The following is a 15,088-nucleotide window of genomic DNA, read 5'->3' on the forward strand; positions in this document are numbered from 1 at the left end:
TGGTGATGGTCTTGCTCCCTGCCTCCTGTACAATGTCTTGAACCTCCGTCTACAGTTCTTCAGGCACTCTGTGTGTCAGATCTAATCCCTTGAATCTACTTGTCACTTCCAGTGTATAATTGTAAGGGATTTGATTTAGGTCATACCTGAATGTCCTAGTGGTTTTCCTTACTTCTTCAATTTAAGTGTGAATTTGGCAATAAGGAGTTTGTGATCTGAGCCACAGTCAACTCCCAGTCTTATTTATGCTGAATATGTAGAGCTATAACCTAACACCATACGTAAAGATAAACTCAAAATGGATTAAAGACCTAAACATAAGACCAGAAAGTATTAAACTCTTTGTGGAGAACATAGGCAGAACACTTGATGACATAAATTGAAGCAAGATCTTCTATGACCCATCTCTTAGAGTAATGGAAATATAAACAAAAATAAACAAGTGGGACCTAATTAAACTTGAAAGCTTTTGCACAGCAAAGGAAACCACAAACAAGGTGAAAAGACAACCCTCAGAATCAGAGAAAATAATAGCAATGGAAACAAGTGTTAAATAATTAATTTCAAAAATACACAAGCAGCTCATACAACTCAATACCAGAAAAGCAAACAAGCGGATCAAAAGGTGGGAAAGGGACCCGAAGAGACATTTCTCCAAAGAAGACATACAGATGGCTAACAAGCACGTGAAAAGATGCTTAACATCAGTCATTATTAGAGAAATGCAAATCAAGACCACAATGAGATACACCTCACACCAGTCAGAATGGGCATCAGCAAAAAGTCTACAAGCAACCTAGATGCCCATCAGCAGATGAATGAATAAGAAAGCTGTGGTACATATACACAATGGAGTACTACTCAGCCATTAAAAAGAATACATTTGAATCAGTTCTAATGAGGTGGATGAAACTGGAGCCTATTATACAGAGTGAAGTAAGCCAGAAAGTAAAACACCAATACAGTATACTAACGCATATATATGGAATTTAGAAAGATGGTAACAATAACCCTGTGTACAAGACAGCAAAAGAGTCACTGATGTATAGATCAGTCTTACAGACTCTGTGGGAGAGGGAGAGGGTGGGGAGACCTGGGAGAATGGCGTTGAAACATGTATAATATCATGTATGAAACGAGTCGCCAGTCCAGGTTCGATGCACAATACTGGATGCTGGGGGCTGGTGCACTGGGACGACCCAGAGTGGGGTATGGGGAGGGAGGAGGGAGGAGGGTTCAGGATGGGGAACACAGGTATACCTGTGGCAGATTCATTTCGATATTTGGCAAAACTAATACCATATTGTAAGGTTTAAAAATAAAATAAAAAAAAAAAGTCTACAAACAGTTAATGCTGGAGAGGGGGTGGAGAAAAGAGAACACTCTTGGATTGCTGGTGGGAATGTAAAATGATGGAAGATGGTATGGAGACTCCTTAAAAAACTAGGAATAAAACCACCATATGACCCAGCAATCCCACTCCTAGGCATATATCCCGAGGAACTCAAAACTGAAAAGACACATGAATCCTAGTGTTCATTCCAGCACTGTCTACAATAGCAACAACATGGAAGCGACCTAGATGTCTGTCGAGGGATGAATGGATAAAGAAGCTGTGGTACATATACACAATGGAGTACTACTAGGCCATAGAAGGGAATGCATCTGAATCTGCTCTAATGAGGTGGATGAACCTAGAGCCTACTATACAGAGTGAAGTCAGAAAGAGAATGATAAATATCATATACTGACACACATATGGAATCTGAGGAGATGACACCGATGAATTTACTTTCAGGGCAGCAGTGGAGAAACAGACATACAGAACAGCCCTGTGGACACGGTGGGAGGGGAGGAGGGGGAAGGGGAGATGTACGGAGAGACCAACGTGGAAATTCACAATGCCATACGTGAGACAGACAGGCAACGGGAATTTGCTGTGTGACTCAGGGAACTCAAACAGAGGCCCTGCGACGGGCGGAGGGTGGGGTGGGGAGGGAGATGGGAGGCAGGGGACATGGGTGTGCCCAAGGCTGATTCTTGTTCATGTATGACAGAAAAGCACAAAAATTTTACTTCTTCTCCGATCTGGATTCCTTTTATTTGTTTTTCTTCTCTAATTGTCATATGTAGGACTATTTTGAATAATTGTGGTAAGAGCGGACACCCTTGTCTCGTTCCTGATCTTAGAGGGAGTGCTTTTAGTTTTTCACCATTGAGAATAATGTTTGCTGTGGGCTTTTCATATATAGCCTTTACCATGTTGAGGTAGGTTCCTTCTATGCCCATTTTTTGGAGCATTTTTATCATAAATGGATGCTGAATTTTGTCAAAGGCTTTTTCTGCATCTTTTGAGATGATCATATGGTTTTTATCTTTCAATTTGTTGATATGGTATATCACGCTGATTGATGTACATATATTGAAGAATCCTTGCATCCCTGGAATAAACCCAACTTGATCATGGTATGTGAGCTTTTTAATGTTTATGTTTAAAAATTCTGTTTGCTAGAATTTGTTGAGAATTTTTGCATCTATGTTCATCAATGATACTGGCCTGTAATTTTCTTTTTTTGTCTTGTCTTTACCTGGTTTTAGTATCAGGGTGATTGTGGCCTCATAGAATGAGTTTGGAAGTATTCCTTCCTCTGCAATTTTTTGCAAGAGTTTCAGAAAAATAGGCATTAGCTCTTCTCTAAATGTTTGATAGAATTGCCCTGTGAAGCCATTGGCCCTGGGCTTTTGTTTTTGGAGAGCTTTTTGATCACTGTTTCGATTTCAGTGTTTGTAATTGGGTTGTTCATAATTTCTGTTTCTCTCTGGTTCAGTCTTGGGAGGTCGATCTTCTCTACATACCTGTCCGTTTCCTCTAGGTTGTCCATTTTACTATCATATAGTTGCTCATGATACTCTCTTATGATCCTTTGTATTTCTGTTGTCTGTTATAACCTCTCCTTTTTCACTTCTAATTTTGTTGATTTCATTTTTCTCCCTTTTTTTCTTGATGAGTCTGGCTAGTGGTTTGTCAATTTTGTTAATCTTCTCAAAGAACCAGTTTTTAGTTTTATTAACCTTTGCTCCGTAGTTTTATCTTTAAGTTACATGGCTTTGTGCGCAGTGGGGCACGTCTTACATCACACACGCATAGAAGGCCCCGAGCGCTGCGCCAAGAGCGCCATTCTTTTGTGACCTCTGTGCGGGTTACAAGGGCACTTTCAATGTGCAGTCAGTATCCATAGACACGTATTATGTGCCCGGTATTGTTCTAGGCTCTACATTTTATTTTCAGGAGTAAAATAGAAGTGGTTTTATTTATCATTGTATTTCCATTAATAAGAAAAACCCTTCATGCCACAGGTTACAGCTTGTAACTTATAATTCTGTGCTGTTGCAATTTGCTTTTTTGAGCATGCTTTGACTTTATAGTAAATACAGATTTTTAAATTATATCTGATATGTATAAACCTTTTTACTACTTTGTAGCCCCTCTCCAAAAATGGAGAAATGATAGCTTTAGAACGCCTACACAACCACAAAAATTCTCTGAAGGTTTCCATTAAAATCATCTGCTCTGTAACTGGTAGTTGAACTCAGTTTTGCTCTGAAAAATAGAAAGAGGTCTTCATTGAACAAAGATGCAGTGTCATCTGCAAAACTGTTTTCACCTCATTTCCTGGCACATCCCACTGCCTGATTCTCAGGAAGTATTGCTGTTGTAGTGGATCACAGTCCTGATGAGCTGAATCTTAGCACTTTAAATACAGAGCATTGTCCTGTTACAGATTAGCCAGGTTGCAGACAAAGCACCCAGCCAAGGTGGAATTGCAGGGAGTGGATTTACCTTCCCACCTAAATGATTAAAAATCAGACAGAATACGTGAAGCAGCAGGTTCAGACCTTGAGCAGTGATTCCTGAGAGAAGAAACGAGAAGCGGCCACTGTGGTCACCCCAGCTCCTACCACCAGCCTTCAGAGCCCCAGGCCAGGGAGCCCAGAGCCAGAGCCCATGTGTCTGCCTCGTGGAGGAGGCAGCGTTTTCACTAAATGGCCAGTGGTGTGTTTTGATCGACTTCAAATGGAGATGGGATTGGGAAAGACACTGCTTCTGTGAAAATACCCCCTTTTTGCCATTAGTGGTACACTCATTCAGCTCTGAACTTCATATTCCAGTAAGTTATTTTGTTTTCACTGTTAAACAAAAAAAGAACACAAAAAGCCTCGCACAGAACTTCCTGGTGGTCCAGTGGTTAAGATTCTATGCTCCCAATGCAGGGGGCCCGGGCTCAGTGTTAGCTGTTAGGGAAACACACAGCCACAGTGAGACCCCACCACGTGCCTGCTAACGTGGCTACGCTCTGGGGCCAAGGGAGCCTCACTGCCCTCGCTGGTGGGAACACAGACCTGACTGGACACAGAGGAGGAGTGCCTGAGCAGGAGGTCACCGCAGCATGTGGGGCAGTGGGAGCACGTGCAAAGCAGCCTCCCTTGCAATGGCCCAACCTCAGCAAAAATCCCCGTCCATCCACAGACGGTAGGCCAGCAGTCAGTCTGTTCTCACCATGAATGTCTTCTCAGCAAGGAAGAGGGTAACGTCTGTGTACACACCACCCAAAGGGGTCTCCAGACCTGTTGCACTGTGTGGAGATGTCGGAAAGCCTGCGTCTGTGCGCTTCTGTGAATAGAACATTCTGGAAGATGCACGTCAGTCTGCAGCAGCAGGAGGGTGTATGGGGTGCTTGGGGATTGAGAAGCAGACTTGCTTTTTGTGGTGATGGGTTCACGGGTGTGCGTGTGTGTGTCCAGACCTGTGCAGTTACATGCTTTGGAGGCCCAGTCCTTACTGTGGGTCAGTTTTCCGTAAAACTGAGGTGATGCTGGGAGGGTGGATTGCTGTGATATCTTGGACTAAAATTTGATAAAAGATAAAAACTTTTCAGTGTGAAAACCTGTATAGAAATTTTACTTTGGGAATTTACACCGTGAAGGTAATCAGGTGATTGCACAAGCATACACGTGCAGAGCTGCTTATTACCACGTTGATTATAATGAGAAATTTGAAAAATAGTTCCGTTGGTCCAGGTCAGATTCAGTTTATGTTTAAAAACCAGTTTATGTGCAAAACCAGTTCCTTAGCACAATCCTGACCCAGTAGACGAGGGAGCAGCCCCAGGGCCGCCTCGTACCCAGGAGGCAGGTGAGGGTCTGCCTGGGGCCCAGTCCTTGCCGAGCTCACGGGGCCCCTTCACACATGGAGAGGACCTGGGGCCCCGGGGAGCAAGGGCCGTGCCTGCGGTCAGCCCTCACGGGTTCTCCTCGCAGATGAGCAGGCTCCACAGGAAGAGCAGACATCCTGGACTCAAGGAGAATATAGTCCTTTTTAGCAGTTTTTATTAGATATTCTGCATTTTTGTTACATCTGAAAGGGATGACCTGAGATCTGTGCAGAGAGCTGTTAATAAAACAAGCATTTGATGATGGTTTACATTCATACTTTAAACCTGCGTGAACACAAGTCTTTCTTTTTAAGCAATTTTTTTGGTGTGATTTTTTTCTAGAATAGAAGAGCTGTGAAGGACCAAACTAAGCATGCCCCAGAGGAGCACCAGGCAGGTGCCCAGGACACACCCGTGCCACGGGCCGCCACCACAGAGGCCAGCAGGCTGGGTGAGTCTGGGGCCAGGCTGGCTCCCGCAGGCCTGGAGGCAGGACGTCTGGGGCTGCTCGGGGACACACGCTCTGGCCTTGATGGTGGCTGTTCTTGTCCACCTGTTAACCACAACATCTGACACCTTGGTGACACTGCACAAGTGAAATGGGGAGTGGCGAGTGGCCTGGGCTTTGGCAGTCAGCCAGCTGTCCTGGTGAGTGACGCTGATTGGGTCTTGAAGGGCCCTGCCTGCGACCCACTGACCGTCTCTCCCTGATGCAGTCAGCGGATCCCCGAAGGCAAGAGAAAAGTTTTTCAACCCCATGCTCAACGAGAACCAGAAGTTGGCGGTGAGGAGGATCCTGAGCGGAGACTGCCGCCCGATCCCCTATGTGCTCTTCGGGCCTCCGGGGACGGGGAAGACGGTGACCATCATAGAGGCCATCCTGCAGGTAGCGGCCAGGCGGTGTCGCGGGAGACGGAGCCTCGTGCTCCCGGTGTCAGGACATGTTGGTGCAGACCTTGGGATCAGGCGTGGGAAACAGCTCAGAAAGTCTCATTGGCTTTACATGTAGCAGTTTGCTGTGTGGCTGTAGGGCTGCTGAGAGCTGGTGTCCTCAGTTTAGGAAGGAGTTGCTTCATTTCAAAACGGGCAACTGCAGATGTTTCCGGTGCCTCAGTCTAGATTGAAACTGAGTTTGTGGAAAGACAGGGTGTGCTCCGTGTCCTGCATCGCTGGGGACCTGGCTTGACCCACGGGCACCCAGACCTGGTGCAAGGTTTCCCAGGGTCCCGCCCAGGCACTTTAGGGCCTGGGAGACACGATGGCAGGGCCAGGGCTCTGGCCACGACGGGTGACGTGGGCCAGGAAGCAGGGCTGTGTCCCGAGCCCTCGTTGCGGGGCTTGGAGCTGGCTGCTCACCATCTTGCCTTTACCGTCCATGTGTCTGGGGAAGGTCTTCCATGCTCTGCCGGACAGCCGGATCCTGGTGTGTGCGCCCTCCAACAGTGCGGCCGACCTTGTGTGCCTGCGGCTGCACGAGAGCCGAGCGCTGCGTCCGGGCACCATGGTCCGTGTGAATGCCACCTGCAGGTTCGAGGAGGTGAGCACCCCCCGGCCCTGTGCGCCCCGCCAGAGGACACAGGAGGGCCGCTTCCACGCTGGTGTCCAGTGGCGGCTGGGAAGCCCCAGCTCTGTGAGGCAACGACACTCCTGCTCGCCTCCTGCAGATGTGTACTTGCTTTTTGGTTCTGTTCTGTTGGTTTGCTATAAAGGTTTCCAGTTTGGTTAGCAAAAAAGATTAGAGAGCATGTGCAGTTTTGGGGAAGGATCTGCAGGATTCTCTTGTTATATTCTCAGTTCTAGCATCTGTAAGACATGGATCATGTCGATAAGAAAACTTAAGATGTTTTGATTTAAGAGAACAATCTTACACCATTATGTAGTCCAGCTAAAAAGGGGCAACAGGACAGGCTTACTGTTGAGAATTCTGTTCTGCTTTGTGATCACATCCAGTTTAAAGAATCACTCAGTAACCTTAAGGGTGGCCTGTCGCCCGCAGACCATCACAGAGGCCATCAGGCCGTACTGCAGAGACGGGGAAGACGTCTGGAAGGCCTCTCGCTTCAGGGTGCTCATCACCACGTGCAGCAGCGCGGGGCTCTTCTACCAGATAGGCTTGAGGTGGGAGCTCAGGGCTTGGGGCTTCTGGGCAGAGGCAGGGCAGCGTGCGGTGTGGGGGAGGGTTGGAGGTGCCCGGGCTCCCGGGCCGCGAGGCGGAGCCTTGCGGGCAGTACACTCGAGCAGGAGTGACCCTGGGACGTGTCTGCTGCAGAGTCGGACACTTCACGCACGTGTTTGTGGATGAAGCGGGCCAGGCCAGTGAGCCCGAGTGCCTCATCCCCCTGGGGCTGGTCTCGGACGTCAGCGGCCAGGTGAGGCCCAAGCGCCGCTGCCACCCCAGCCTCAGTCCCTGCCCCTCCACACACCAGGGGCCCGGGCAGCTCTGTCTGCCTTCCTCACCTGTGAGACACACTGAGAGTTGCCCCGTTTGTGCTGTAGATCGTCCTGGCTGGAGACCCCATGCAGCTGGGACCAGTCATCAAGTCCAGACTTGCCATGGCCTATGGGCTGAACGTCTCCATGCTGGAGAGACTGATGTCCCGACCAGCATACCTGCGTGATGAGGATGCTTTTGGGGCCTGCGGTGCCTACAACCCCTTGTTGGTGAGCTCAGACCCACTGGATCAGAGGGCCAGTCTGATCCAGTCAGACTGGATCAGAGGGGCCAACGGGGAGGTCACCTCTCTGTATCCCTGAGTCACAGCTGGGGGCAGAGGCCACCACCTAGGTGCACCTGAGGTGCCTTCAAACCCACTGTCCTGGGAACTCAGGAACTGCTTCCTGGGCCCCTTGAGGGGCTTCCTGAGGGGTCAGCCCTTCCCAGCAGCTCCAGCCCGTGACTAGGACCGCTGCAGACCGTGACGCTATGGGAAATGGGAAGGAGCTTTGTAAGTTTCCCTGGAGGAGAAGGCAGCGTGTCTGCGGTCTCCTGAGGTGCCAGGTGGAGTGCGGTTCCTGGTTCTTGGCGGCTCTCTGACAGCACCGAGGCGCAGACCTTGGCATCTGCGTTTCAGGAGCCCCAACACCTAGACTCCCCCATGCACAGGCAAGAGGAGGTTCCCCTCTGGACTCGGAACAGAAAACCAGGCACAGGGACCATGGGCGATGGTCAGGGCAAGGCCTGGGCTCTGCTCCCCATTCCAGGCCCTTTCTGCCAGAGGGCGGGGCGGGCAGGTGGGCACAGGTGGCCGAGGTGGCGGGCAGGGGTCCAGGCTAGCGCAGCGGGCCCAGCCTGGCTGAGGCAGAAGTCGTGCTGCTGAGTCTGGTTTTGGGTTTTGACAAGAGTCTCAGAGGCTGCACCGTCATGATGACTGAGTAGAAGCGTGTCAGCAGGAGGGTCCCGGGCCTCTGGCCTTCCCAGCCCAGGAAGAGGAAAGGTGGAGAGAACTTGCTGGACAGTTGAGGCAGGAAACACAGTTGTCCTTGCCTCGTGTCCTGGTGCTCCATCCCCAGTGGCTCTCAACAAGGTCCTGGCCGGCCTCAGAGACCCAGCACCCACCGCAGCAGATCCAAGACGAGGCTCCCATGGCCTGGATCAGGGTGCAGCTTGGAGGCATCCTGCAGCCCCACAGGGGCCCTGTCTCCTGATGGAGGTGTCCTGAGCGCCTCTGAGGCAGAAGGAGCTGACGGGGTAGTGGGCGCAGGGGCAGGGGGCGCGGGCGCAGGGCCCTGCTCCCCGGCGGCAGCTGCAGGGCACCCGCAGGCTCTGGCCCAGGCCCTGCCCCACCTCCCCCATAGGTGACAAAGCTCGTGAAGAACTACAGGTCGCACTCGGCCCTGCTGGCCCTGCCGTCCAGACTGTTCTACCACCGAGAGCTGGAGGTGTGCGCGGACCCCACCGTGGTGGCCTCCCTGCTTGGCTGGGAGAAGCTGCCCAGGAAGGGCTTCCCCCTCATCTTCCACGGAGTGCGGGTGAGCTTCGGGCCAGCTCAGCAGGAGAGTGTACGCATGTCTGTGCGTGGGTCTTGTTGAATCCAGCCGTCACCAGGCGTTTCCTGAGAGCCTGTGGTAGGCTGGTCCCTCCTGCTGCTGCTGCTGCTGGCGGCGGTGTTCAGTCACTAAGTTGTGTCTGACTCTTTGACCCCATGGACTGCAGCGCTCCCAGTAAGGGGGGCATCCTGAAGGAGGGAGCAAGGGCCACAGTAAGCTTATTCATGACAAAATCTGTGTGGAAGGAATTTGCCAACATGCAGAAGGTTGTGTAGAAGGAAACTGAGACTAAAGCCCAGCGGGTGCCCTGCCACGGAGCTGTGCACGTGGAGCTCCGGGGTGTGAAAAGCGCAGGCCTGAATGGTGCCTTACTTTTTGATGAATACTCTTGTTTACTGAGCTTTATTTACGTAGGCTGTGCTGGGTCTTCATTGCTCTGAATGAGCTTTCTCTAGTTGCGGCGACTGGAGGCTGCTCTCCGCTTGTGGTGTACAGGCTTCTGACCGTTAGGACTTCTCTTGTCAAGAAAATGACATTTCTGATGGACCAGCTATTCTCTTATCTTCCTGGTGACTCAGGGCAACGAAGCTCGAGAGGGACGAAGCCCGTCGTGGTTCAACCCTGCCGAGGCCGTGCAGGTCATGCGCTACTGCTGCATGCTGGCCAGGAGCGTCTCCAGCCAGGTGTCCGCCCGCGACATTGGCGTCATCACGCCCTACCGGAAGCAGGTGTGGGCTGCTCCAGGTCCTCTGCACAGTCGTGTCTGTGGGGTCCCGGCCTCTCTGCCACTCCCCCCTCTATCTGCACAGCTGCTGCTCCTGTGCCCCAGACGCGGTGGGCACACGCCTCAAGAAGGCCTGTCCTCTGGGCGCGCAGGAGCGGCCCCTAGTCCCTGTCCTCCAGCCTCGTCTCCTGACGAGAGCCAAGCCTCTGTCCAGCTTGGCTGGACACCCAGCCAAGGGTGTCTCTCCAGAGGGGAGATCTCGACACCCCTCTGCCACAGGCCCCCACCTGGTCCTGCCCTGCCTGCAGCAACGTCTCCCCAGCCCCCTTCCTTCTGGCTTCCCTGTGGTGGCCGCTCGGGCCCCTGGGGGGGGGTCCCCTGAGGGGCTCTCCCCCCACCCTGGGAGGCACCCTGGAGCCCCCGCACTGTTGGCAGCGCAAGATGCCCTCGTGTCTCACGCAAAACCCCACTCCTGGCAGCACCCACCGGCGCACCCCCATCTGAGATCAGGGCGTGTGCTATGAGCAACTTAGAGGTTATGAAACGTGATTAGGAGTTGAGAGGCCCTGATGCTCACTGGTTAGTATTTGGCTCTTGCTGTTAATATGTAAAGAAGTGGTCAGATTTGTGAAATTTTATCTTTGATCTTATCTCTTTCAAAGGTAGAGAAAATCAAAATTCTTCTGCGAAACGTTGATCTGATGGATATAAAGGTTGGATCCGTGGAGGAATTCCAAGGGCAGGAGTACCTGGTCGTCATCATCTCCACTGTAGGCGCCTGCCCGGACCCGCACGGCCCTCGAGTACTCACTGCAGGGCGCTCTCATCTCCACTGTAGGCGCCTGCCCAGGCCCGCACGGGCCCCTCGAGTACTCACTGCAGGGCGCTCTCATCTCCACTGTAGGCGCCTGCCCGGACCCGCACGGGCCCTCGAGTACTCACTGCAGGGCGTTCTCATCTCCACTGTAGGCGCCTGCCCAGGCCCGCACGGCCCTCGAGTACTCACTGCAGGGCGCTCTCATCTCCACTGTAGGCGCCTGCCCAGGCCCGCACGGGCCCCTCGAGTACTCACTGCAGGGCGTTCTCATCTCCACTGTAGGCGCCTGCCCAGGCCCGCACGGGCCCTCGAGTACTCACTGCAGGGCGCTCTCATCTCCACTGTAGGCGCCTGCCCAGGCCCGCACGGGCCCCTCGAGTACTCACTGCAGGGCGCTCTCATCTCCACTGTAGGCGCCTGCCCAGGCCCGCACGGGCCCCTCGAGTACTCACTGCAGGGCGTTCTTTACAGAGTCCCAGGAAGAAGTGCTTGGGGAGAAGGCAATGGCACCCCACTCCAGTACTCTTGCCTGGAGAGTCCCAGGGACGGAGGAGCCTGGTGCGCTGCAGTCCATGGGGTCGCTAGGAGTCGGACACGACTGAGCGACTTCACTTTCACTTTTCACTTTCCTGCATTGGAGAAGGAAATGGCAACCCACTCCAGTACTCTTGCCTGGAGAGTCCCAGGGACAAGGCAGCCTGTGGGCTGCCGTCTATGGGGTCACACAGAGTCGGACACCACTGATGTGACTTAGCAGCAGCAGCAGGAGGAAGTGCTTAAATTTGGAGAAGGGAGCCAGGAATGGAGACGAGGGGGAGGCGGGATCAGAAAGAAGGCAGCTGGGCTCCGAGGAGTCTGTTGTTCTTTTAAAAATTCCCACAGTGACCAGTGCATTGCTATTAACTGCAGGCAGATTAGGGAGTTCAGGCAGGAGAAGAAGCAGCGTTTCTTGAAACCCACATGTGAGGTCACCCCTGGGGAGTACACAGTGCGGTGAGGCCTGTTCCCCTCGCACTACAAAATGAAGACACACTGACGTGTAACGTTTTTAAATGCTTTTATATATCGAATTCCTTTGCACACCAAAAATTTTTAAATACTGTTTTTATTCATCTGTTTTGTAGGTGCGGTCAAATGAAGATAGATTTGAAGATGATAGATATTTTTTGGGATTCTTGTCCAACTCAAAAAGATTTAACGTTGCAATCACCAGACCCAAAGCCTTGCTGATCGTGCTGGGAAACCCTCATGTCCTTGTCAGAGTGAGTCATGGCCGGGGGCTCAGGCAGCGGGTCCTGGGGCGCAGGACGGCTGTGAGAACCAGCCCGCTCCCTAATGTGTCGGCAGGACCCGTGCTTCGGGGCTTTGCTAGAGTACAGCATCACCAACGGCGTCTACACGGGGTGCGACCTGCCACCTGAGCTGCAGCCGCTGCAGAAGTGAGCGCCACGTCTCCTGGCGGACGGACTCCGGCCCTGCCCCCTGGGCTGCAGCAGCCACCCTCCGTCTGGTCCTGGGGTGACAGATGCGTCCCTTTCCCTTGCACAGCTTCATAAGAAACTTCAGTGCCCCTCGTAAAGCCACCTTGGGAAGCGGAGCGGCCGCCAGCCCCTCCCCAGTGGTCCCGTGGGCACCTGAGCCCCCACGGGGAGCCCCACCCACTGGCCCCTGCCTCTCCGCGTCTGCAGCCGTGCCTGGGTGTGTGGCCGCCCCTCCCTGCCCAGCAGAACCCTGTTGAAAAAGGGCGGCCAGAGGCCAGCTCCACCCCGGAGGGGTGCTGTCTGGGACTCAGGCTGCCTGGACTCCAGCCTTGGCTGCGGGTGTGGGGCCCCTGGTCTGACACCCGCTCCCCCTGCGGGCAACTCCACACCTGCCTGCCCCTGTCCTGGGAAGCCCTGCAGCTGTCACCAAAATAAACACTCGAATGGGATACCTGTGAGGCGTGTGCCTCAGATTTGTAGGTGTTGGGGGATGGCCAGGCTTTCACGTGTCCTTCAGGCCCTTGAGCCACTTCCCCATCCTGTGCCAGCTCTGCCCGGAGGCAGGCTCGTTGGGCAGGGGGCGCAGGCATCTTGCCCACCCACATCCTGGTGCAGCTAGGCAGGGCCACGGAGACCTTCCCGTGAATTCTGCAAAGGTGGAGTGTGGAGTCTGGCAGGAGGGACAAGGCAGGGAATGTCCATAGCGGAGTTCCCGCAGCCGTCCCAGGATCCTGGTGCACACACCCTGTGACGGCCGCTGCTACCCCCAGTCCCAGAGGGGCCTGTCCCATGTTGACAGCTATGAGCACAGGAAGTGCCCTCACCCCAGCTCACAGGTGGGAAGTTGAGGTCCTGGTGGGCCAGCCTGGTTCCCACTGGGGCCCCAGTGGTGGCGCAGGTAAGAACGCACCTGCCAATGCAGGAGACACGGGTTTGATCTGCGACCTGGGAAGACAGCGCATGCTGTGAAGAACCTAGCCCTGCGCCCCCGCTGTTCAGCCCACGCCCTAGAGCCCACACGGCCTAGAGCCCGCATTCCCCAAAAGGAGCCGCTGCAGCGAGAAGCCTGAGCACTGCAGCTGGAGAGAAGTCCGTGCACAGCACTGAAGACCCAGGGCAACCAAAAATTCATTTAAAAAGCTGCTCATCCCCAGCATGTTGTAAATGTTACCTTTTCATGGCAGCCTTTTCAGTGTCTCCAACAGAATCAGAAAGCCATTGTGATTTGACGCTCACTTTTGTCCAATTGACAAAGACCTCGGCCAGCTGTCTTTTCACAGCTGGAAGCGTCGCGTTGTTTCTGCCTCCACAGAACCGCACCCCAGTGCAGACGGGGCTCAGTTGAAAGTCGAGGCCATCGCAGAGGGTCTGTTCTTCCTGGGCACGCGGCGGGCTGGGACCGGCCAAGCCCTCTGCCAACACAGTGCTGCCGGGTTTGAGTGCTGCAGCTCACGGATCCACTTCCTCCAAAGATGCTGTGCCCCCACCCCTGGCAGTGGCTGCCTCTTGCCAGAGTGAGGGGTGCTGACCAGGGCAGAGCTCCCAGCCCACCTGCCACCCAAGTTCAGGTTGAAGTGGCCCTCTGCTGCATGGTGCGTGGAGACGGGTGTGGTTTCAGCAGCGTGACTCGGCCTGGCCTGTCCTGCCCAGCATCCTCTGCTGCTCCAGACGAGGGCAGTCAGTCCCCTGCATATGGACAAGCTCTGTTCTGAGAGCTGTACGTGAGTTGAACGATGTTTGCCTAGGTACCCAGCTCACACAGTTGACCGTGTAGTACTGTACTGTAATAGGTTTATAATACTTTTCATACAAATAGTGTATAAAAAACAGCGTGACAGCCAGCATGCAGGGACTGGCACCGCATGAACAGGCAGGAAGAGTCACCCATGAGGAGGAGGTCGAGGCACAAAATGCTGAGCTGAAGGAGTGTCAGCCACCAGAGACAAGTCGCAGTTTCACTCGTATCTGATGTCGATGGCACAGGTTCTGGTTCCATGCTGGATTAAATTCTATTGCCTTGAAAAAACCATGCAGTGCTGTCTGGGTCATAGCTGTTTTTATCGTCGTAGATGACACAGCAGCCCTGCATCGCATTCTGAACGGCGCTACAAACGAGCAGCGCCGCCTCCAGCAGAGCGTCCTCTGCCATTTCCTGCAGGCAGACTCTCCCCGGTTCGTCAGTTCCTCTTCCTCCTGCCTCTCCCCCTCCTTTCTCGGCCTCAGTTCCCTCAGGTCTTCGTTAGTGAGGCCCCCAAGTTGCACAGCAAGGAGTTGAGTGACGTCATCCTCCTGCAGATCCAGCTCTGGCGTCTCTGAGGGTCACTGAGCTGCTGAAGATCTCTGGACTCCTGATCCACCTTCTCAAATCCACAAAAATCGTGAACTACAGGCAAAGGTTCTTTGAAACCCCAGTCACGGTAATGGCTGTAACCTCATGCCAAGCAGAGTCAGTGTTCTTTATGGCCTTGGAGATGTCATCCTTCCAGAATTGTCACAGGTTGTTCCTGATTCATCAGTTGCCTTTACTTCCTGATGAAAAGTGTGACGTAAGTAATATTTCTTGAAAGGCAGTAAAAGCCTCCCTGGTCCGTAGGGTGGACGAGTGACATGCACCGCTTCGACGCTGGGGTGACCGTTGCCTGTGAGCCGGGGTGGCCCGGGGCACTGTCGGCAGCGAAGGTTGGATGGGGCGCCCTCCTCCACGCGGTGTCTCTGCCTCTGGGATAAAGTAGGAAAACCAGTCCTGGCAAACAGGCTGTGACCAGGCTTTGGGGTTACTTTTCACACAACAGGAAAAGAGCCCGCAGCTATGTTTTTCAGGGTTCGTGGGCTCTCTGAGTGGTAAATTAAGAGAGGCTTCAGCTTC

The 15,088-nt window shown here is 53.3% G+C and overlaps 1 protein-coding gene and 1 non-coding gene across 5 annotated transcripts in view; one reads left to right on the top strand and one right to left on the bottom strand.

Annotated features, from left to right (window-relative positions):
• Positions 1–14,251, top strand: part of MOV10L1 (Mov10 like RISC complex RNA helicase 1) — a 64,347-nt gene extending 50,096 nt beyond the window's left edge. For 2 of the 4 annotated variants that reach the window (XM_059887221.1, XM_059887222.1), the window contains exons 16-25: positions 5,556–5,664; positions 5,930–6,099; positions 6,604–6,750; positions 7,210–7,331; positions 7,483–7,582; positions 7,710–7,874; positions 9,009–9,182; positions 9,779–9,928; positions 10,587–10,953; positions 11,866–11,979. In XM_059887221.1, the coding sequence (XP_059743204.1) occupies positions 5,556–5,664; positions 5,930–6,099; positions 6,604–6,750; positions 7,210–7,331; positions 7,483–7,582; positions 7,710–7,874; positions 9,009–9,182; positions 9,779–9,928; positions 10,587–10,953; positions 11,866–11,879 (1,518 nt within the window). In that variant the 3' untranslated portion in view covers positions 11,880–11,979. Of the gene's footprint in view, positions 1–5,555; positions 5,665–5,929; positions 6,100–6,603; positions 6,751–7,209; positions 7,332–7,482; positions 7,583–7,709; positions 7,875–9,008; positions 9,183–9,778; positions 9,929–10,586; positions 10,954–11,865; positions 12,004–12,088 lie in introns of those variants that run through there. The other 2 variants (XM_002687999.7, XM_024992872.2) reach the window with 2 other exon arrangements.
• Positions 6,466–6,547, bottom strand: MIR2894 (microRNA mir-2894). The gene has a single exon (NR_036361.1). It is a non-coding gene; the product is annotated as a microRNA mir-2894 (primary transcript).
• Positions 14,252–15,088: the final 837 nt, after the last annotated feature.

Source organism: Bos taurus, chromosome 5, assembly GCF_002263795.3.
Source record: "Bos taurus isolate L1 Dominette 01449 registration number 42190680 breed Hereford chromosome 5, ARS-UCD2.0, whole genome shotgun sequence".
Classification (NCBI taxonomy): Eukaryota; Metazoa; Chordata; class Mammalia; order Artiodactyla; family Bovidae; genus Bos; species Bos taurus.